The sequence below is a fragment of the Schistocerca cancellata genome, chromosome 8 (assembly GCF_023864275.1).
Source record: "Schistocerca cancellata isolate TAMUIC-IGC-003103 chromosome 8, iqSchCanc2.1, whole genome shotgun sequence".
In the NCBI taxonomy this organism is placed as follows: domain Eukaryota; kingdom Metazoa; phylum Arthropoda; class Insecta; order Orthoptera; family Acrididae; genus Schistocerca; species Schistocerca cancellata.
This window is the reverse complement of record NC_064633.1, coordinates 96,591,359-96,614,993: the sequence shown is the minus strand read 5'-3', so window position 1 is coordinate 96,614,993 and position 23,635 is coordinate 96,591,359. Positions and strand designations below refer to the sequence as shown.

Here is a 23,635-nt window from a genome sequence, read left to right as displayed (position 1 = left end):
TACAGTTGGTATATGTGTTCATTATTCATGTTAACTCAAACTGCTCATACTGGAACCTTTTGTCAGCTCTTATATCAGATAAATGTCTATACATGACAAATATGTGCAAACTAAGCATTTCAGACCTCTCAGAATTGACACATTAGTATACACTAGTTACATATATATATATATATATATATATATATATATATATATATATATATATATATATATATATATGGTCACTATAGTAACAATAATTTAAAAATAATTACAGTATTATGATAAGAATAACATCTATAAAGAGATCAGTGGTATTTTAAATACTCTACCAACTATAGTTAAAAATAGATTTACTTTTCTCTTTCAGTGTCATGGACACGAGACAGTAGATGAATAGCTGTAGAGAATAAAAGACATGCAGGATAAAGTGGAAGAATCCTTGATTGGAGCATGGAACTTGAGTCTCAAGGCAGTTCAGAGGAACCATGAAATATTTAATTCTCATACTGGCGTGTTTGTTTAAAGGTTTGCATTGGATATAACAAGTATGAACTTTATTCCTGGTGGAAAGGAACCACATTTTTCCATTACCAAGAATTTATGAGTTGTTTCTGATTCTTTGAAAAAAAAATGTAAGGAATGAATGGCGTTCTCATGGATGGACAACAACAGAACATTACTACATAAGATTATGAGAAACGACTTCATTAATATTTTTTATTGTGTATTATAGCCTATTGCCCAGTATCTTAACTCAAAATACTACCAATATACAAAATGTGTTTCAGGACCAATGCTCACGTCGTTCAAAATGTTCAAAGAACTGTAAGCATTATTTTAAAGGCAATAGTTGACGTTTGTAAGACATTATTGAAGGTGAACGACAAGCAAATTATGTAAGTAATCGGCGGAAGGCAAGTGAACAAATGTACAAAAGTACAGTACTGCTTGCCCAACTGGAACCTGTTGCAGGAATGAACAGTCGAATCTGTGAGGAACCTCCAGTGGGGTCAGGGACATCTGAAAGACGAAATGTGTTTATTAGGAAACTTAGAGCATCGATGTTACATTTCATAAGAGTCTGTATTCCTCATGTTAGGCATACTGTTATGATCTATGAGGCTTGCATACCAGAGGCTCGGGTGAAGTAAGGCAGGACGCTGAGTGGAGCCGAGTAGTTGGTGAGCCAGATAGGGCCGTCTATGACTGGGTGTTTTGGGTCCGCCTCATCCCTCCAGCTGCCCCTGGGCAGGTAGATGTCGCGGCTGACGGCGCCCTCCTCCAGCACCGGCGCCACCAACAGGTCTTCTCCAAGCAGGAACTCTGCACAGAAAACAGCACATGTCACAACCGTCTGCATAGTCCAGTCTCTTGGTAAGGGAAGAGCAGTACGAAAGTGCCAGACACGCAGTGGTATCACGATACAACATATTAGTTCCTTAGTATTTACCAGTCCAGTGTGTGAGGCTATGCAATCCACTATGCTGAATTCCAGTTTTGGTACTGTGTTATTGGAATCGTCATTGTTTCCTTAATTTGAGGTTAACATCAAGCATTCCTATGCTCTGCCTGATTCACAATCTCTACGTAAGTTACATCATCATCATCATCATCACGCAGGTTTTCACATGGTAGTTCTTCAGGCTGTCCGGTCTTCTGCCATCCTCTTCAGGTCTGCATAATTTCCTCTTCCCTTTATGTCGTCTGTCACCTTGTGTCTCCTTCTTCCTCTCAGTCTTCTCCCACAAACCAATCCTTCCAAAGCATCTACTAGCAAGCACTCCCTTCTCAATGAATGTCCCAGCCAGTTCTTTTTCCTTTCTCTTACAACCTTCAGCAGACATCTTTTCTCACCAACCCTTTCCAATACTCTTTCATTACTCACTCTTTCCATCCAGCTGATTCTCTCCATTCTCCTCCACATCCACATCTCAAATGCTTCTAACCTTTTTTCATCCTCTCGTCTCAGAGTCCATGTTTCTGCACCATATGGTGCCACACTCCAGACAAAACATTTAGCAAGCCTTTTCCTTAGTCCTTTATCTAATTTGCCACATAAGAGTCTCCTCTTTTTGTTGAATGCCTCCTTCGCTATGGCAATTCGAGTTTTCACCTCCTGGTGACATTTCAAGTCTTCAGTTATTGTGCTTCCGAGGTATTTAAATTCACTTACTTGGCTAATGGTAGATTGTCCTACTTTAAGTCTGCGTCTTGTGCTGATGACCATACTCTTTGTTTTTGCTGTGTTTATTTGCATCCCATATTCCAAACAAGCTTCATTCAGATCTTTGAGCACGTTATTCACTGTCCGCTGACTTTCTGCCACTAATACCATGTAATCAGCAAATCTTATATATTCTATTCTCTTTCCACCAATACATATTTCTCTTTTCCCATCTAAACTTTTTGCAATAATCTCTTCAAGGTATACGTTAAACAACAGTAGGGAAAGGCAACAACCTTGTCTAACGCCTCGTCCAATGCTGCTTCCTTCTGACATTTCATTTCTAATCCTTATCCTTACTTTCTGGTGTAAATATAGATTCTGTATCAGTCGTCTCTCTTTCCAATCTACTCCTTTCTTCTTCAAGATATCCATCAGCTTGTTCCACTGAACTCTGTCAAAAACCTTTTCTAAATCTATAAAAACAGCAAAGATTTCTCTACCCTTTTCCATATATCTTTCCCCTATAGTTCTTAGCAGACCAATAGCATCTCTTGTTCCTTTTCCTCTTCTAAGTCCGAACTGCACCTCTGCAATCCCTCTATCCAGCTTGCCATATAACCTTCTGTTCAACAATCTCAGCAAGTCTTGAGCAGCATGAGAAATTAGACTGATGGTCCGGTGCTATTCACATTTTTTAGTATTTCTCTTTTTCTCTATTGGAATCGTAACTGTTGCAGCGAAATCCTCAGGCCATTCCCCTTTGTCATATATCTCGTTACAGAGGTAGACTATTTCTTATCTTGCCTTGTTTCCCAGACTCTTCAACATTTCTGCTGGCAAATCATCTATTCCACATGCCTTCCTACTTTTCTACTTCTGCTTCCAAGATGGTAAATCCCTTTCCGTCTTCCGGCACATATTGCTCCTCTTCAACCTTAATTTCGCTTTGTATTTCATCCCCCTTATACAGACATTCAATATATTCTTGCCATCTGTTCAAAACCTCCTGTGGTTCTTCTGCTAGAGTACCACCCGCTCTTTCTATTTCCATGTTATTCCTCTTTCTTTTACGTTCAAAAACTATCTCACATAAGTTGCAGGGAATGTTCATATCCTGGATTTGCATGTGCTGACTGATTTGGGGGTGATTCCGTTGCTCCTAGGGTAGAACCCGTAATTCTATATCCGACCTTCAAAAACCAAGCGCGAAATGTTCATATTCTTTCGTGTGCAACGCGCATACAATTGGACCTACAGAAGAAAACTGAGAATGATTTTTCTGTATGAAATTGAATGTAGTTAAATTGTACTGCGATTCGTTTTCTCTGGAAGACCCGCTTTTCGAGTTATTCAAGAAAAAAGTACAAAAGTGACCTCCAAACGCACCTCCAGTCCCACACTCACTCCTAGGTAGTCAGATTTCCTGTTACGTTGCTCGTGGTACTTCCTCCTACCACTTTACAAAAATTCCGACTACACGAACTATTCGCGATATTAGACCTTTTTGCACTCTATTGATTGGGCAGTTACATCATTACCTTAACATTATTAATTTAAATGTCCTATTGACGGTGATGAAATGAAAACTATTTTTGTAAACGTTACCCTAAAGCGTATTACGTTTTTCATTTCGATCGAAACTTTTAAAAGCACTATAGATTCGTGGTCAGAAGGCCTGAAGAACACAACGATTTATTTGTTTCTTTTGTGCTGTTAAATCTCCACTATAAAGATGGTGTCTTCCTGAATAAAGACCTAACACTGTACATCAAACTGATGGTGTACAAAGCTGTAGTCATTTCCACCCTGCTATATGGTTGCGAAACCTGGACGTTATATTGCTGTGATCTGAAGAAACCAGAACGGTTCAACCAACAGAAGCTAAGATATATCATGAACCTGAAATGGGATGACTTCATATCCAACACGGCTGCTCTTGAGAAAGCAAAAATGTATAGCATGGAAGCTCTTATCATTGGGCATCAACTCAGATGGGTCGGACATCTCCAGCGGATGAAAAATGACAGACTTCCACGCCAAAAGCTGTACAGCGAAGTGAGCATAGGTAAAAGGCCACGAGGTGCCCCTCTCAAACGTTATAAGGATCAATGCAAGAAAAATCTGAAAAATTTGAACATCGATCCGAGTAACTGGTCCACAATAGCAGGAGATCGAAGTCGCTGGCGCTGAGCTGGAACGTCGAAGAATGGAGAATGACAAACGCCAGAGAGGTAAACTCCTCCAGGCTCAGCCACGTCCTCCACCTCCCATCAGCTGTAATGTCTGTGGCCGCCTGTTCCACGCTAGGATTGGATTGCTAAGCCATCAACGACACTTCCACGTCTGAACCGTGACAAAGGAAATCTCAGGAGAGAAATGAAAACTCGGACACGAGTATCAGGCGACGACGACGACGATAAAGATGAACATGGAGTCTGTGATACCGTTGCACAGTCGACACCGCATAGTGTTCGGTCACCGTCGTAGACGCTGAAGTTGGCAGCACAAGTGCAACGGCCGTCCACCAGCGGTCTCTAATGAAACGTTCGCCTTCCAAACGCAAGCGGCGCCAGGCCCGCGACTCTTGTGCGACAGCACCTACCAGGGTGCGAGACACAGCCGCGTGTAGAGGCGTCGTCTGCAGTGGCAGACCATGTACTCTCCAGTTACTCTCCAGTTACCCTCCAGTCACTCTCCGAGGCCCATCCAGGCCAGTCCACGTCGACGCCAGCGGAGCCACTTAGCAGTACAGTGATGTACATCGCTATTCAGTGTTTACCTGACCTCAGACAGGGGATGTCAAATTGATTCCATATTTTTAGATTTCCAGAACGCTTTCGAAACCGTTTCTCACAAGCGTCTTCTAACCAAACTGCGTGCCTACTGAGTGCCGCCTCAGTTGTGCGACTGGACTCGTGATTTTCTGTCAGAAAGGTCACAGTTCGTAGTAATAGACGGAAAGTCATCGAGTAAAACAGAAGTAATATCCGGTGTTCCCCAAGGAGGTGTTACAGGCCCTATATTGTTCCTGATCTATATTAACGACATGGGAGACAATCTGAGTAGCCGTCTTCGATTGTTTGCAGATGATGCTGTCATTTACCGTCTTGTAAAGTCATCAGATGATCAAAACGACTTGCAAAATGATTTAGATAAGATATCTGTATGGTGCGGAAAGTGGCAATTAACCCTGAATAAGGAAAAGTGTGAAGTTATTCACATGAGTACTAAAAGAAATGAGCTAAATTTCTATTACACACAAATCTGAAGGCTGTAAATTCAATTAAATTCTTAGGGATTACAATTACAAATAACCTAAACTGGAACGATCACATAGATAACATTGTGGGTAGAGCAAACCAAAGACTGCGATTCATTGGCACAACACTGAAGAAGGTGCAACAGGCGTACTAAAGAGACTGCTTACACTACGGTTGTCCGCCGTATTCTGGAGTATTGCTGTGCGGTGTGGGATCTGCATCAGGTGGGACTGATGGATGACATCGAAAAAGTACAAAGAAGGACAGCTCGTTTTGTATTATCGCGAAATAGGGGAGATACTGTCACAGACATGATACGTGAACTGGAGTGGCAATCATTAAAACAGATGCGTTTTTCGTTGCGACAGGATCTTCTCATGAAATTTCAATCACCAGTTTTCTCCTCCGATTGCGAAAACATTCTGTTGACACCCACCTACATAGGGAGAAATGATCACCACGATAAAATAAGAGAGATCAGGGCTCACACAGAAAAATTTAAGTACTCGTTTTTTCTCCCGCGCACCGTTAGAGAGTAGAACGGTAGAGAGACTGCTTGAAGGTGGTTCATTGAACCCTCTTCCAGGCGCTTTATTGTGAATAGCAGAGTAATCACGTAGAAGTAGATGTAGATGTAGATACTTCGCTTCATAGGTAGGGCAGGTATCTTTATGAAACTTTAACTTCAGTCAAGGACAACAAACTTATCGAAGAAAGACTTACAATTATGCATGTCAAGGCCATCAACAGAGAACGGACTTTACTGCACCACATGCATATCTTTAATGTGTAAGTTGACTATTCACAACACAACTATTTTACAGTGCTGTTTGTTTATTCGTTCGACGTTTCTTTTATGCTTCAGTTCCTGTGCGCTTCCCTGAAGAGAACTGTTTTTTGTAGACGTGTCTACCACTCAGTCGCATGAATGGTGCAGGCTTTGACAGTTGACCCTGAATGTAATAAATGTACCATAGTGCGTATACAATGGAAAAGAAACCCGCCACTTACACTACTGATGACAAATTTCTGGAAACAGTGCCTTCCGTAAAGTATCCAGGAGTAAGTAGCCACAGGGAGCTTAAGTGGAATGAGCACATGAAACAAATAGTAGGGAAATCAGACGCCAAACTGAAACTGGTAGGATGAATGTTAAGGAAATGTTACTCATGTACAAAGGAAGATGCTTATAAGACGCTTGTTCGACCGATTATTGAGGATTCTAGATTAGTATTGGATCTCTCCAACGAAGAGCAGCGCATTTCGTCACGGGATCGTTTAGCCGGTGCGAGTGCGTTATAGAGACGCACAACAAGCTCCAGAGGCAGACGTTACATAAGAGGCGTTGTGCATCACGGAGAGGTTTACTGTTGAAATTTCGAGAGAGTACTTTCCAGAAAGAGTCGTGAAACGTTTTGCTTCCTCCAGCATATGACTCGCGAAATGACTACAACGAGAAAATTTGAGCAATTAGAGCTAACACAGAGGCATTCCGTCAATCATTCGTGCCACTCGCCATTCGCGAGTGGAACATGTTAGGGTATCCTCAGCCGAAGATTGTAATATGACTTGTAGAGTATGATGTAGATATAGATTCAAGGAATATCATACTGTCAAATTAACAGCTATAGAAACATGACTGCACTACTGAGTACTCCGTGTACAATAAGTAAATAGTATTTGATTTAGTGTCAGTACCATTACTACGAAAAAGGAGCAGATGCTATGTGGTGTTATGAAGTAGTATTTTCTAAGGCGAAAACTTATTTTGCGTCTAATGGATACTGATGGGTCATCACCCACATGTGATATAATCAGAAACAATAAAAAGCGATCGTAAGTATCACCCATGGGTGTGTGAAAACACCAAAACTGTACTGTAAGTTGCATCAGTATCTGGAGACTTGTTGCTGGTGATTAAGATCATCGGACCTTCTTACTTCAGTTTACAAGCTGGTATGGTTGGTAAGCAACCACCAAAGTATAGAGATAAAAAGAGTAATCAAGGGAAAATGTCATTGCGATGGCATGTGGACAAATAAGTAAGACTTTGTAACCCAGCTTTGGTTAGCAACACTGCATCTGTCAGTAAGAGCAAGAAATTCAGTACCTGTCTGGAAGGGCAGGAAATTACACTGAAGCAGCCAGCTCAGAACTTAAATTAATAAGGAAAGATTTATTAAACCAAAAAATGTAATAATATTTGAAAATATTCCCATTTGAAACGCTACCACACACATTTCGAAAGCCATTGCGACTATACTATACTTCTATTGCATGTTGTTTTTTGTCTTCATTGTGGTCGATACTGACTCTAATTAACTTTTAAATTACATTATAATGTGATGGGTAAACGTAAGACATCACTAGAAGTCATAAGAAGTATCCGAGGTGAGAAACTGTAACAGTAGGATGAACACACACACACACACACACACACAGTGTCAGAGAGGGAACCCTCGCCCTCCGTACCTGAGTTTATGGCGAGGGCCGTGTCGTCGATGGGGTCGACCCACCATACTGGAGGGTTGACGGGGCTGCCATCCTCTGCCGCCTTCCTCATCAGCTCCACGATGCGCGGGGCGTACTGGGCGTGCAGTGCCACCAGCTGACGGCTAAGCTCCACAGTCTGCAACAGCGCCGACACTCCCAGAACTCGCTGGCCAATTCACCCACACTCCACAGAGCAAAAGAGAGTGCCGTTATCAGAGAAAAAAAGAGTGGGTAACAGGAACTGTAGACCCTGTTACGATTAACCCTTCTGAATACTATAATTCTTTCACTACACGGAGTGGAACATGCCTATAATCTGTTTACAATAAACTTATCAGGTACAATGCTATGTCTATTTAAAGTATTACCAGATTATAATTCATTCTGTCTTTTTAAATAACATAACAGTTTGATGAGGTCGCTCTTAAAGACATTATACACTGAGATAACGAAAGTCAAGGAATGGCTCGTAATATCGTGTCGGACCTCCTTTTGCCCGGCATAGTGCTGCAAATCTACGTAACTTGACTCAAAAACTCGTTGGAGGTCTCCTGCACAAATTTTGAGCAATGTTGTCTCTATACATGTCCATAATTCCGGAAGCCTTACCGATACAGGAAGAATTGACACCACTCGATTATGTTCTATAAATGTGTGATGGGATTCATTTCGGGCGATCTGGGTCCCCAAATAATCAGCTCGATTTGCCAGAATGATCTTCACAGCGACCGCGAACAGTTGTGGCCCGGTGATGTGGCGCGTTCTCATCCATAAAAATGTCATCGTTGTTTGGGAACGAGAACTGCGTGAGTGGCTGCAAATGATCTCCAGGTAGCCGAACATAACAATTTCAAGTCAATGATCGGTTCAGTTGGACTAGAGGACCAAGTCCATTCCATGTAGACACAGCCCATGCCGTTACGGCGGTGGCTGAGCGGTTCTAGGCGCTCCAGTCCGGAACCGCGCTGCTGCTACGGTCGCAGGTTCGAATCCTACCTCAGGCATGGATGTGTGTGATGTCCTTAGGTTTAAGTAGTTCTAAGTCTAGGGGACTGATGACCTAAGATGTTGAGTCCCATAGTGCTCAGAGCCATTTGAACCATTTGAACCATGCCGTTACGGAGCCTCCACCAGCTTGCACAGTGCTATGTCGAGGACTTGGGTCCATGGATTCATGTAGTCAGCTCTTACCGACTGAAGTCGGGACTCATCTGTCTAGGCCAACATCATGCTGTCAGCTAAGACACTCTTCTGACGTCTGCCGCTATAGCCCATCAACTCCAAATTTCACCAGACTGTTCCAACGGATAGGTTCGTTGTACGTCTCACATTGATTTCTGCGGTTGTTTCATCCAGTGTTGCGTGTCTGTTACTTTCTCTGTTACGTAAGCCCCTCTGCTTGTGGTCTTTAAGTGAAGGCCGTCGGCCACTGCTTTGTCCATGGTGAGAGGTAATGCCCTGAAGTTTAGTATTCTTGGCATACTTTGGAAACTGTGGATCTCGGAATATTGAATTCCCTATCGATATCCGAAATGGGAAGTGTAAGACATCATGGTCTCCTGACCTTCATTGCTTACATATTCCGCCCTCACAATCATATTCCGCACATCAAGACGTTTCATTCGAACCCAAACTCGGTAAGATAAAGTCAATGTTGTATGAATTCATGTAAACGATATGCAAGTAACTAACTAATCGCAAATGTGCACCGAGATTGAAATACTCGAGACTGGCGTACACACACACACACATTCAAGACACGATGGTTGCAGGGGCTTTTAGTTCAGGAGACGCAAATTGCACGCCGGGGAGCCGGTCCCCTCAGAGGACGACTCAGCCTATCTATGTCGGCCGGTGACCGCCTATAGTGCAGATAGCGTTTGTCCGAGTGAAAGGAAGTAGGACCCCGTGTTCAACTTAAAAGCAAATTCCGATACATTGTGTGGGAGCGCCCAGCCTACGCATTCTTTAAAACATAGCACGCAGTTTCAGAGATTTTAATAGGGAGACAGCAAACGCCAAACGCCGATGCTACAGATTTCCGGATTGGTCGCCTTGAACGGAACGTCATTCTCCCATTTTAGAAAAGCAATGCCGATTGGCAGACGATATTTCTGACGCCTTGAGCTGAAGGAGTAATGGAAAAGACCGAAAGATATACCCCTTCACGTCTGGCGTGGAGTGGGGCCGTTCCGTTGTCGCTCTTGGTGCGAGAACATGTAACGAGAGCGTGCGCGCTCGTACGTGTACTCAAAGAGCGAGGAACAAGTCTCTCCTCAGTCCTTCACTGCGAGAGCACCTCTGTCGAGAGCGAATCGGAGTGCGACTCTATATTGAGTCCTTGCGATTAAGTGTTGTTCACTGTGTTGGCCGCCACACTTATTGTGCGATGTGAACGGACAGAGTTATAGTTAAAACACCTGCGAGCGAATTTTTGAGTGGCATCGCAGTGGACTGGTTATCTGATAAGTGTACCACGCCAATAGTTAGACTAGGGGTGAATAGGAGTTCTTGACTTCATCAAGGCGTAGGGAGAGTTTGATTGGCGAAGGTCAATCCAGATAGAACGAGAGTTATATTTGTCAGCAGCGAGCGGTACAGACAGCAGTCATCGCAGCTTACAGTATTGTGCGCTACAGCTCTTGCGAGCCCCATATTTCCTCCACAACAGTAATACTTCACTGCACTTCACACGCGACAGCCTCGATCATACCTAGCAACATTCTAACGGATAATTATTCAAGTTGAGTACCTGCGGCTCTCAGCCATTCTGCCAAGTCAATAACAATCTTAAAATTTGTATAGAAATTTCATTAGCGAATCCTGTCCTTGAGAGGTAACTTCACATTCCGAAAAGAACCCGGAAATAACTTGTTCAGTTCATAACTAAAAGTGACAGTGTGATTTCTCAGAATTTTTGCAAAATAAATAATAATTTTCGTTAGTTTCATGTTTTTCTTACACTAACTAGCACTACTGTAGTAGCCGGCCGGAGTGGCCGTGCGATGGGCGCTACAGTCAGGAACCGCGTGGCCGCTACGGTCGCAGGTTCGAATCCTGCCTCGCGCATGGATGTGTGTGATGTCCTTAGGTTAGTTAGGTTTAAGTAGTTCTATGTTCTAGGGGACTGATGACCACAGTAGTTAAGTCCCATAGTGCTTAGAGCCATTTGAACTACTCCTGTACCCGAGTATCCCACTAGTTACATAAGAAATTTTGGGAATTTTTGTGTCATTTCCTTACAGCAGACGACTCCAGAAGATATTTATTGCTGAAAGATTTTCAGGCATTTCTCTTTAGAACGTTAGGAGCGTCTGTCTGACTTCTGTAGTAGTGTGGGGGTGGAAATTGCATCTTGCAAGACCCACAGGGAAAAGGGTACATCTCAAATTAATCCGTTGCGCAGAATGACATAATAGCACCCACACACTCACAAAAGTTCCATGCGCCTAGTTACAACAACCATTCCGCTTTCAAAACCTGTTTATTTCCGTCGCCCGCCACTATCAAGTCGAAAACCTTTTCGCAAGGACCACCTGAGTACAAGCGACGGCTCCGCCAATGCACTGCCCACTTAAACCTTGTGTACGAGATATTCCGGCCATCTGTATATGTGCATATCGCTAACCCATGACTTCCGTCACCTCTCTTCGTGTATTCTCTTCTTGAAGTATTGCGCTGTCCCCAGGGAAGGTAACTTTACGATCAACACATTCTCCGAGTTAGTATTCGTACTCTAATCACCATAGGGTGTTGTAATGTGGCTTACGTCAAAACATTATGACCACTGCCCATCACGACATCGGGTTATGCCTAGTGGTGTTGCAGGCACGTGACGCGCTAACAAAAGTATATAAGCGGTGCAGAGGCGGACGGATGATCACCTTAGTGAAGATATGGGCTGCAAATGGGGAATAAGAAACTTTTACAAAGGGATAATTATTATTATGCAGAGCCCGTGAACGAGTACCTTGAAAACGGCGAAGCTGGTCGAATGTGCACGTGCTACTGTCGTGAGCACCTGCGGAAAAAGGTAGAAGAGACAGTGAAACTAAATGACTGGACGTCCACGACTCGTCACAGAATGTGAGGCTTGTCTGCTCTGTGAGGTAGGATAGATTTTAATCGATAGCATCTCTGCCGAAACAGCACAATTTTGGTGCACGCACAACTATTTCGGATTACGCCGTTCATCGTACATTGTTGAACATGGAGCCCCTAATAGATCACCCTTTTGGGTTCACATGTTGACCCAACATCATCAGTTACGATTTTAGTGGGCATGGGAAGATCAGGATTCGACTGTCGATCAGTGGCAACATGTCAGCTCTTCGGGTGAATCACAGGTCAATGATCATCTCCACAAAAGACGTCATCGAGGTGAACGGCGGCTCGAAACGTGGAGCGCGCCACGGATGCAGGCTGGTGGGAGCTGTATTTTGCTACGGGAAACACTCTTCTGCACTTACATGGGACGTGTGGTAATAACCGAAATCACGCTGAAGCTGCAAACCACGTGGATCCCTTTTTACTTGATGTCTTCCTTGACGGCGATGTCGTTTTTCAGCAGTATAATTGTACATGTCTACCCGCCAGGTTAGTCGAGCGCGCTAACGCGCTTCTTCCTGGACTCGGGTAGGCGTGCCGGCCCCGGATCGAATCCGCCCGGCGAATTAACGACGAGGGCCGGTGTGCCGGCCAACCTGGATGTGGTTTTTAGGCGGTTTTCCACATCCCCCTAGGTGAATACCGGGCTGGTCCCCACGTCCCGCTTCAGTTACACGGCTCGTAGACATCTGAACACTTTCGCACTATTCTATGACTTACACTAGTCGCAGACAGTTGGGTACACTAATTCCTTCCTTTCTCAACTGATGTGAACGATTAAGGTGGCACCATGGCAGGACACCAGACTCGTATTAGAGAGGAGAGCGGTTCAAATCTGGATTCCACCATCCGCTATTTCCTTAGTTTCTCTATGTCGAAGAGAAACGCCAGAATGCTTCCTTTCAAACTGACTTGGCCAACTTTCATACCTATTCTTCCTCAATCTTATTGGACTCATTGCCCTTACGGTTACTCTCGTAGATAAGTCCGTGAACCCTAAACTTCCTCCACTTAATATGCTGTAGTAAGCATAGAGGTAGTCATGGTCGCTCCGTTTCGGACAATATTACTCAGTTGGGCTCGCTCACCTACTTTGGTAAACATTTCCGTTGTGACAGAAATTTAACTCTGCGCTGCTCCAATATCATATGTTGTCAGGCCTGGATTGTAGGCTAATATCTCAAAAGAGACTGCAGCACCAGATCAACGCATTTACACAGCCGATATACAGGGTGAGTCGCGTAAGACGTAACACCCCCTTTATTCCGGGGGCGATTGCACGTATCGGCATGCGGTTTTCGGCGAATCGTAGCGGACTATGGGGCACATACGTTGCTACATGCACAATAATCACAACGTTTATATTGACCGAGATAATGAGGCAAGTACATGTTTTTTAAATGGGACGGTATACTTTTTTTTACCATGATTCGAACGCTCTGGGAAAGAGGCGTATAGTGATGTAATGCATGCTACTATTGTGATTCAAAATTTGCTTAAAAAAGGGCAGATGAGGATTTACCTACGTAGCGTAGGCCGCGCATGCTGCATAGAGCACGGCAACTCGGTCTGCGGGTCGCGCGAGGCGTGTTTCCGGTCTGCAGCCGCTTCCGACCGCCTCGACCTTCAATCGTACAATATTTTCCAGCGTCTTTTAAGCGAAGTTTGAATCACAATAGCAACATGCGTTACATCACTATACGCGTCTTTTCCAGAGAGTTCGAATTATGGTAAAAATAGTACAGCGTCCCATTCAAAAAACATGTACTTGCCTCATTATCTCGGTCAATATAAACGTTGTGATTATTGTGCATGTACCAAAGTATGTGCCCCATAGTCGGCTATGATTCGCCGAATACCGCTTGTCGATACGTGCAATCGCCCCCAGCATACTGGGGGTGTTACGTCTTACGCGACTCACCCTTTATATCATAATCACCCACTCAACTCCCAACACGATATTTATTGCTGTAGTGGTACGCGAACACTTAACACGTACTTCCAACGTGAAATAAGGACAGAATCAGCAAATTAGATGACATAAATTCTTTACTGTAATTCTGTGACAGCCGCGATTTATTTTGCTGGGGACTAGTTTCCAACTACCAAGTTCATTTTCAAGCGATCCCTATTGATGCTAAAATGCAAAGCACTTATAAGAACACATAAAATTTTTTTAAAAGAATAACACAGTTACTGAAAATTTCCGTAGTTGTTCACTAAACTGTAAATCTATCTATCTATCTATATCCGAATCCCGCTCCAGCTACTGCCGGGTCTGGGTGCTGACGAGTCCTCTCCATTTGGCTCGGTCCTCCCACCACTTTTCTTCCTCCACTTGCTGCCAGGTCACACCTCTCCTTTCAACAGATATTCTCACTCCCATTTTCCACCGTGTTCTTGGGCGCCCTCTAGGTCGTTTCCCATCCATCTTTAGTTCTTCCATAATTTTGGGGAGTCTCTGCCCATGCATCCTCTTAACATGCCCATACCATCTTAATCTCTTTCTTTCAATTTCTTCTCTCATACTTTCTTGTTTGAGGTCCTTTCTAATCTCTACATTCCTTACTCTGTCCATTCTTGTTTTTCCCTTTACTGCTCTGAGAAATTTCTCAAACTGTAAATACCTGGAGTAATAGTGCGTGGTTGGGTCACAACAAATTCACACATAGATAATATACACATAACACAAAGTCGCATGGAATCTCGGACCAGTTCCACAGTATAGATGTATTCATGATGTGCAGTTAAACCAGACAAAGAGCTTCCGCTCGGGACAGTTCCAGAGGAAAGCAGCTGGTGTCACCAGGGTCACGCCATATGTATCCGTGCAAGCTTCTGCGTCTCAAATCCAAACACTTCATGTATATGGAAGATTTGCATAAATCAATCTACCGTAACACAGTTCTAATTACATAATTTACAGTGCCATTTACTTATGACTAACAGTTATTTTGTTACAATCACGAAACCTTATTGAAAAACACGGACTTCAGCGTTAACATCCTTACATAGGAGTAATACAAATAACACAAGTTTGACATGCATATCACTCCTGTGTGATGCCCTATATAAAGAAATACATGAACAGTTTGGATCTGATGTGCAACTCCCCGTTGGTTGTTGGTGGGCCCACGTACACTAAACGAGACATCAGCTATTTTCCTTAGGAACTTTCTCCAGCGATAGTCCGTAGTTTAGATTAACTGCACTTCATGAATACATCTACAAAGTGGAACTGATCTGACATTCCATGTGACAATGTATTATGTGTACATTACCCATGTGCGAACTGATTGTCGCCTAACCAAGCAATATTAGTGAAGGTATGCTACAGTTCAGTGAACACCGACTGAAATTTTAATAAACGTATTTTTATGATTCCTAATTTTGTTTTTACGTGTTCTTACAAATGTTTTGTGTTTTACTTTTAGCAGGCCTCGCTTGAAAATGTGTTTGGTAGTTCGAAACTAGTGGCGGAGTTAAAATAAGGCATTAATGCAAAAAGTTTAATTATGCGATGTTTCAGCAACACTGATTCCTGTTGCTCCAGAAACCGAAATACGTTTAGTCGGTCTTTGTTTTCCTATTTTTGTCTGTGCCCAATGTAAGCCCATGGCGTCAACATGTCGTACCATTTTCATTAATATTCACAAACTGTAAATACACTCCCCAAACTCTCATCTACATCTACATCCATACTCCGCAAGCCACCTGATGGTGTATGGCGGAGGGTACTTTGAGTACCTCTATTGGTTCTCCCTTCTATTCCAGTCTCGTATAGTTCGTGGAAAGAAAGATTGTCGGTATGCCTCTGTGTGGGCTCTAATCTCTCTGATTTTATTCTCATGGTCTCTTCGCGAGATATACGTAGGAGTGACCCTGACTCCTCGGTGAAGGTATGTTCTCGAAATATCGACAAAAGCCCGTACCGAGCTACTGAGCGTCTCTCCTGCATAGTCTTCCACTGGTGTTTATCTATCATCTATGTAACGCTTTCGCGATTACTAAATGGTCCTGTAACGAAACGCGCTGCTCTCCGTTGGATCTTCTCTATCTCTTCTATCGACCCTATCTAGTACGGATCCCACACTGGTGAGCAATATTCAAGCAGTGGGCGAACAAGTGTACTGTAACCTACTTCCTTTGTTTTCGGATTGCATTTCATTAGGATTCTTCTAATGAATCTCATTCTGGCATCTGCTTTACCGAAGACGAACTTTATATGGTCATACCATTTGAAATCACTCCTAATGCCTACTCCCAGATAATTTATGGAATTTACTGCTTCTAGTTGCTGACTCGCTACATTTTAGCTAAATGATAAGGGACCTTTCTTTCTATGTATTCGCAGCACATTACACTTGTCTACAATGAGATTCAATTGCTATTCCCTGCACCATGCGTCAATTCGTTGCAGATCTTCCTGCATTTCAGTACAATTTTCCATTGTTACAACCTCTCGATATATTACAGCATCATCCGCAAAAAGCCTCAGTGAACTTCCGATGTTATCGACGCCGGCTGCGGTGGCCGTGCGGTTCTAGGCGCTCCAGTCCGGAGCCGCGCTGCTGCTACGGTCGCAGGTTCGAATCCTGCCTCGGGCAAGGGTGTGTGTGATGTTCTTAGGTTAGTTAGGTTTAAGTAGTTCTAAGTTCTAGGGGACTGATGACCACAGCAGTTGAGTCCCATAGTGCTCAGAGTCATTTGAGCCATTTTTGATGTTATCGACAAGGTCATTTACGTATATTGTGAATAGCAACGGTCCTACGACACTCCCCTGCGGCACACCTGAAGTCACTCTTACTTCGGAAGGCTTCTCTCCGTTGAGAATGATATATTGCGTTCTATTATCTAGGAACTCTTCAATCCAATCACACAATTGGTCTCATACTCCACATGCTCTTACTTTGTTCATTAAACGACTGTGGGGAACTGTATCGAACGCCTTGAGGAAGTCAAGAAACACGGCATCTACCTGGGAACCCCTGTCTATGGCCCCCTGAGTCTAGTGGACGAATAGCGCTAGCTGGGTTTCACACGATCGTCTTTTTCGAAACCCATGCTGATTCCTACAGAGTAGTTTTCTAGTCTCCAGAAAAGTCATTATTCTCGAACACAATACGTGTCCCAAAATTCTACAACTGATCGACGTTAGAGATATAGGCCTATAGTTCTGCATCTGTTCGACGTCCCATCTTGAAAGCGGGGATGACCTGTGCCCCTTTCCAATTCTAGGAACGCTACGCTCTTTTAAAGACCTACGGTACACCGCCGCAAGAAGGGGGGGGGAGGGGGCAAGTTCCTTCGCGTACTCAGGACTATTTCTTCATAATGGATGTTGAAAGTAACGTAGAACGATCTTCATGAACTATAACTGACAAAGGGAGAGCGATGATGTGTCCACAGAGAGTTACGTACCTCGTCGTCAAAGTCCCAGGGCACGTAGGAGAACTGAATGGCCGGCATGAAGACGGTGGCCTGCAGCCAGCGTATGAAGAGCTCCTTTGTGGGCGCCTCGCTGCCGTAGCCGTTGCCGCCCACCATGTCTGGCAGGACGAAGGGGTAGCCGACAATGTTCATCTGCAGCAGCGTCGTCACCAGCGAAGCCAGGCCGTTGTCGAAGCCCCACCTGCTGTCCTTGTCGAGCATCCGGACGTAGTACGGGAACTGCTGGCTGTGTTGGCCGACGCGAACCTCTATCATCGACCCGAACTGGGCGGCGTTCTTCACGTAGTCCACGGAGTACTGAACGGGGTTCGTCTCCGTGGGCCTCAGTACGGGAAGCTCTGGCAGCCAGCTGGTCTCGCCGGCGTCGAACTTGAACGAGTCGATTCCCGTCTCAGTCTTGATTTTCTGAAAGGAATTTGCGAACAGGTAAATATTGAGGCTTATGTGTCACGAAGCTGGTGATATATTGTGTAAGTTAAAGACAGCTGTGTAATGAACGGACACTAATGGCTTGGAAGTTAGTAGGGTCGGTGTATTAGTTTATCACTCTAAGATTTATTCCACCTGACTACCATTATGACTAAACCGAATGCTGTAATGTGATATAACCTGAGCTGCATACTATTATTAATGTATCAGAGTCAGTGGTTAGTCACTTGAGAGGCCTGGCGCTACTTGTTGTTGTTGTTGTGGTCTTCAGTCCTGAGACTGGTTTGATGCAGCTCTCCATGCTACTCTATCCTGTGCAAGCTTCTTCATCTCCCAGTATCTACTGCAACCTACATCCTTCTGAATCTGCTTAGTGTATTCATCTCTTGGTCTCCCTCTACGATTTTTACCCTCCACACTGCCCTCCAATGCTAAATTTGTGATCCCTTGATGCCTCAAAACATGTCCTACCAACCGATCCCTTCTTCTAGTCAAGTTGTGCCACAAACTTCTCTTCTCCCCAATCCTATTCAATACCTCCTCATTAGTTACGTGATCTACCCACCTTATCTTCAGCATTCTTCTGTAGCACCACATTTCGAAAGCTTCTATTCTCTTCTTGTCCAAACTAGTTATCGTCCATGTTTCACTTCCATACATGGCTACACTCCATACAAATACTTTCAGAAACGACTTCCTAACACTTAAATCATTACTCGATGTTAACAAATTTCTCTTCTTCAGAAACGCTTTCCTTCCCATTGCCAGTCTACATTTTATATCCTCTCTACTTCGACGATCATCGGTTATTTTACTCCCTAAATAGCAAAACTCCTTTACTACTTTAAGTGTCTCATTTCCTAATTTAATTCCCTCAGCATCACCTGACTTAATTTGACTACATTCCATTATCCTCGTTTTGCTTTTGTTGATGTTCATCTTATATCCTCCTTTCAAGACACTGTCCATTCCGTTCAACTGCTCTTCCAAGTCCTATGCTGTCTCCGACAGAATTACAATGTCATCGGCGAACCTCAAAGTTTTTATTTCTTCTCCATGGATTTTAATTCCTACTCCAAATTTTTCTTTTGTTTCCTTTACTGCTTGCTCAATATACAGATTGAATAACATCGGGGAGAGGCTACAACCCTGTCTTACTCCTTTCCCAACCACTGCTTCCCTTTCATGCCCCTCGACTCTTATAACTGCCATCTGGTTTCTGTACAAACTGTAAATAGCCTTTCGCTCCCTGTATTTTACCCCTGCCACCTTCAGAATTTGAAAGAGGGTATTCCAGTTAACATTGTCAAAAGCTTTCTCTAAGTCTACAAATGCTAGAAACGTAGGTTTGCCTTTTCTTAATCTTTCTTCTAAGATAAGTCGTAAGGTCAGTATTGCCTCACGTGTTCCAACATTTCTACGGAATCCAAACTGATCTTCCCCGAGGTCGGCTTCTACCAGTTTTTCCATTCGTCTGTAAAGAATTCGCGTAAGTATTTTGCAGCTGTGACTTATTAAACTGATAGTTCGGTAATTTTCACTTGGATTGTATTAAATCGGTCGCGCAGCGGGCCAACGTCCAACTGACGTTTGTTACGTGTCATAAGTACCTCAGACCACGACCTTTATATTTCTCTAAGATGTTTGGCTCTCAAAGATAGTCCAGCACTCCTGCTCTCAATGCTACTCACTGTAAGCAATCCTGGGAAGCAACAAGTCAAACAAGTAATATTATAATGAAAAAGGGTGTGGCAGAAAACAGGAACATGGACCTACCGTGATAAATAAAACATGATTCAGAGGCGCAGTGTCCTCCAATAAAGCATATGTCACAACTAAAAGGCATTGTTATTACAGTAGTGTTTGGCACCTGTAGTTAATCCGAGAGCATACATATGACATAGCATGAGGCTAACGTCTTCCCACACACGACATATGGTGACACATCTGTCATGTATCTTTTGTATGTCCAGCCTTTTAGCAGGACGTCTCTGGGATGAAGGCCGTTTACTATCGCGACAAAAAATAAAAACACCTACAGCCGTCCTTATGGTTTTATTTTGTTTTGTCGCTACCAGTTTTGACGCTTCATTGCGTCATCTTCAGGCTGTTTTGATGCGGTACAGGTTGATACGATCTCCATGCATAACCCAAAAGTTGCCAGCATTACTGGATTTTTAGATAATGTTTCAGCACTCCAACTATCAACTGTCTCTCATTTATGTTCATAAATTATCATCACGATGAATAAGAATGTATCCTTCAGAACAATGCAATATACGCTGGCTGTCTCTTTGACAACGAGATAACTTTATTGCCAAGCGAATTATGCAGTACTGGCAATTAAAATTGCTACACCACGAAGATGACATGCTACAGACGCGAAATTTAATCGACAGGAAGAAGATGCTGTGATATGCAAATGATTAGCTTTTCAGAGCATTCACACAAGGTTGGCGCCGGTGGCGACAACTACAACGTGCTGACATGAGGAAATATTCCAACCGATTTCTCATACACAAACAGCAATTGACCTGCGCTGCCTGGTGAAATGGTGTTGTGATGCCTCGTGTCAGGAGGAGAAATGCGTACCATCACGTTTCCGACTTTGATAAAGGTCGGATTGTAGCCTATCGCGATTGCGGTTCATCGTATCGCGACATTGCTGCTCGCGTTGCCGAGATCCAATGACTGTTAGCAGAATATGGAATCGGTGGGTTCAGGAGGGTAATACGGAACACCGTGTTGGATCCCAACTGCCTCGTTTCACTAGCAGTCGAGATGCAAGGCATGTTATCCACTTGACTGTAAGGGATCGTGCAGCCACGTCTCGATCCCTGAGTCAAAAGATGCAGACGTTTGCAAAACAACAAGCATCTGCACGAACAGTTCGACGACGTCTGCAGCAGCATGGACTATCAGCTCGACCATGGCTGCAGTTACCCTTGACGCTGCATCACAGACAGGAGCGCCTGCGATGGTGTACTCAACGACGAACCTGGGTGCACGAAAGGCAAAACGTCATTTGTTCGGATGAATCCAGGTTCTGTTTACAACATCATGATGGCTTCATCCGTGTTTGGCGAAATCGCGGTGAACGCACATTGGAAGCGTGTATTTGTCATCGCGATACAGGCGTATCACACGACGTGATGGTATGAGGTGCCATTGGTTACACGTCTCGGTCACCTCTTGTTCGCATTGACGCCTATTTGAGCAGTGGACGTTACATTTCAGATGTGTTACGACCCGTGGCTCTACCATTCATTCGATCCCTGCGAAACCCTACATTTCAGCAGGATAATGCACGACCCCATGTTGCAGTTCCTGTACGGGCCTTTCTGTATACAGAAAATGTTCGACTGCTGCCCTGGCCAGCACATTACCCAGGTGTCTCCCCAATTGAAAATATCTGGTTAATGGTGGCCGAATAACTGGCTCGTCACAATACGCCAGTCACTACTATTTATGAACTGTGGTATCGTGTTGAAGCTGCATGGGCAGCTGCATGGGCAGCTGTACCTGTACACTCCATCCAAGCTCTGTTTGACTCAATGCCCGGGCGTATCAAGGCCGTTATTACGGCCAGAGGTGGTTATTTTGGGTACTGATTTCTCAGTATCTATGCACCCAAATTGCGTGAAAACGCAATCACATGTCAGTTCTAGTATGGTATATTTGTCCAATGAATACCCGTTTACCATCTGCATTTCTTCTTGATGTAGCAATTTTAATGGCCAGTAGCGTAATTCTAATATAATGTATTGCCTCTTTGCTATTAAAGCACAGCTTAGTCTTCTAATATAAACTTCACCTTAACCTTTCTGAATGCCGGAAGCGCCGTGCTAACGGGAGTGGGTATCCATGCAGGTCGAACCAAATTCGAATCATTTTAAACTAATCAGTACCATTCGTGCCATGTAACTGCAAACTTCAGAACTTTCTCGTGCATGTTCGCATATTCCACATTTTGATTTTTTTGTACTTAATGTGATATGTTTTACACCGTAATCCTGCATATTATACTCCCTTGAGTGCATAATAATACACTGCGGACATAAGAGTGCATTTTCTTAATTTTTCTCCATAAAATATGGAAATTTCCGAAAGAACGTTAAACCATTTTATTCACAATGGTTTCGGGACTTTCAGCAAGCACAGATATAATCTGGTTACTTTACAGTGCTGTGTTTTGGCAAACAACTACGAGGCAGTCATGCTCTACTCTCCCTTCAGCTTCCAAGGTTATATTACACTCTCCTTTCAATTTAGATTTGAGCTGAGGAAGTGATCAGGATCAAATAACGTGAAATTTTCGGGTGGCAGCAGCCTTTTCAGTAGTTGCAGAGGCAACAGTCTGGATGATTGACTGATCTGGCCTTGAAACACTAACCAAAACGGCCTTGCTGTGCTGGTACTGCGAACGGCTGAAAGCAAGGGGAAACTACAGCCGTAATTTGTCCTGAGGGCATGCAGCTATACTGTATGGATAAATGATGATGGCGTCCTCTTGGGTAAAATAGTCACCCATTCGGATCTCCGGGCGGGGACTACTCAAGAGGACGTCATTATCAGGAGAAAGAAAACTGGCGTTCTACGGATCGAAGCGTGGAATGTCAGATCCCTTAATCGGGCAGGTAGGTTAGAAAATTTAATAAGGGAAAAGGATAGGTTAAAGTTAGATATAGTGGGAATTAGTGAAGTTCGGTGGCAGGAGGAACAAGACTTTTGGTCAGGTGAATACAGGGTTATAAATACAAAATCAAATAGGGGTAATGCAGGAGTAGGTTTAATAATGAATAAAAAAATAGCAATGCGGATAAGCTACTACCAACAGCATAGTGAACGCATTATTGTGGCCAAGATAGACACGAAGCCCATGTCTACTACAGTAGTACAAGTTTATATGCCAACTAGCTCTGGAGATGACAAAGAAATTGATGAAATGGATGATGAGATAAAAGAAATTATTCAGGTAGTGAAGGGAGACGAAAATTTAATAGTCATGGGTGACTGGAATTCGAGAGTAGGAAAAGGGAGAGAAGGAAACATAGTGGGTAAATATGTATTGGGGGAGAGAAATCAAAGAGGAAGTCGTCTGGTAGAATTTTGCACAGAGTATAACTTAATCATAGCTAACACTTGGTTCAAGAATCATAAAAGAAGGTTGTATATATGGAAGAATCCTGGAGATACTAGAAGGTATCAGACAGATTATATAATGGTAAGACAGAGATTTAGGAACCAGGTTTTAAATTGTAAGACATTTCCAGGGGCAGATGTGGACTGTAGATTAAAACTGAAGAAACTGCAAAAAGGTGGGAATTTAAGGAGATGGGACCTGGATAAACTGACTAAACCAGAGGTTGTACAGAGTTTTAGGGAGAGCATAAGTGAACTATTGACAAGAATGGGGGAAAGAAATACAGTAGAAGAAGAATGGGTAGCTCTGAGGGATGAAGTAGTGAAGGCAGCAGAGGATCAAGTAGGTAAAAAGACGAGGGCTAGTAGAAATCCTTGGGTAACAGTAGAAATATTGCATTTAATTGATGAAAGGAGAAAATATTAAACGCAGTAAATGAAGCAGGGAAATGGGAATACAAACGTCTCAAAGGAACACGTGAGGCAATACCGACCCTACGACTTATCTCAGAAAATAAATTAAGGAAAGGCAAACCTACATTTCTAGCATTTGTAGACTTAGAGAAAGCTTTTGACAATGTTGATTGGAATACTCTCTTTC

At 43.5% G+C, this 23,635-nt stretch overlaps 1 protein-coding gene across 1 annotated transcript in view; it reads right to left on the bottom strand.

The window, feature by feature from the left end:
• Window positions 1-212: 212 nt before the first annotated feature.
• The window catches only part of LOC126094503 (myogenesis-regulating glycosidase-like), a 37,193-nt gene continuing 13,770 nt past the window's right edge, over window positions 213-23,635 (bottom strand). The window contains exons 4-7 of the mRNA XM_049908916.1: window positions 17,434-17,868; window positions 7,885-8,041; window positions 1,117-1,308; window positions 213-1,005 (exon numbers count right to left, since the gene is read on the bottom strand). Of these exons, the coding sequence (XP_049764873.1) occupies window positions 878-1,005; window positions 1,117-1,308; window positions 7,885-8,041; window positions 17,434-17,868 (912 nt within the window). The 3' untranslated portion in view covers window positions 213-877. The remainder of the gene's footprint in view (window positions 1,006-1,116; window positions 1,309-7,884; window positions 8,042-17,433; window positions 17,869-23,635) is intronic.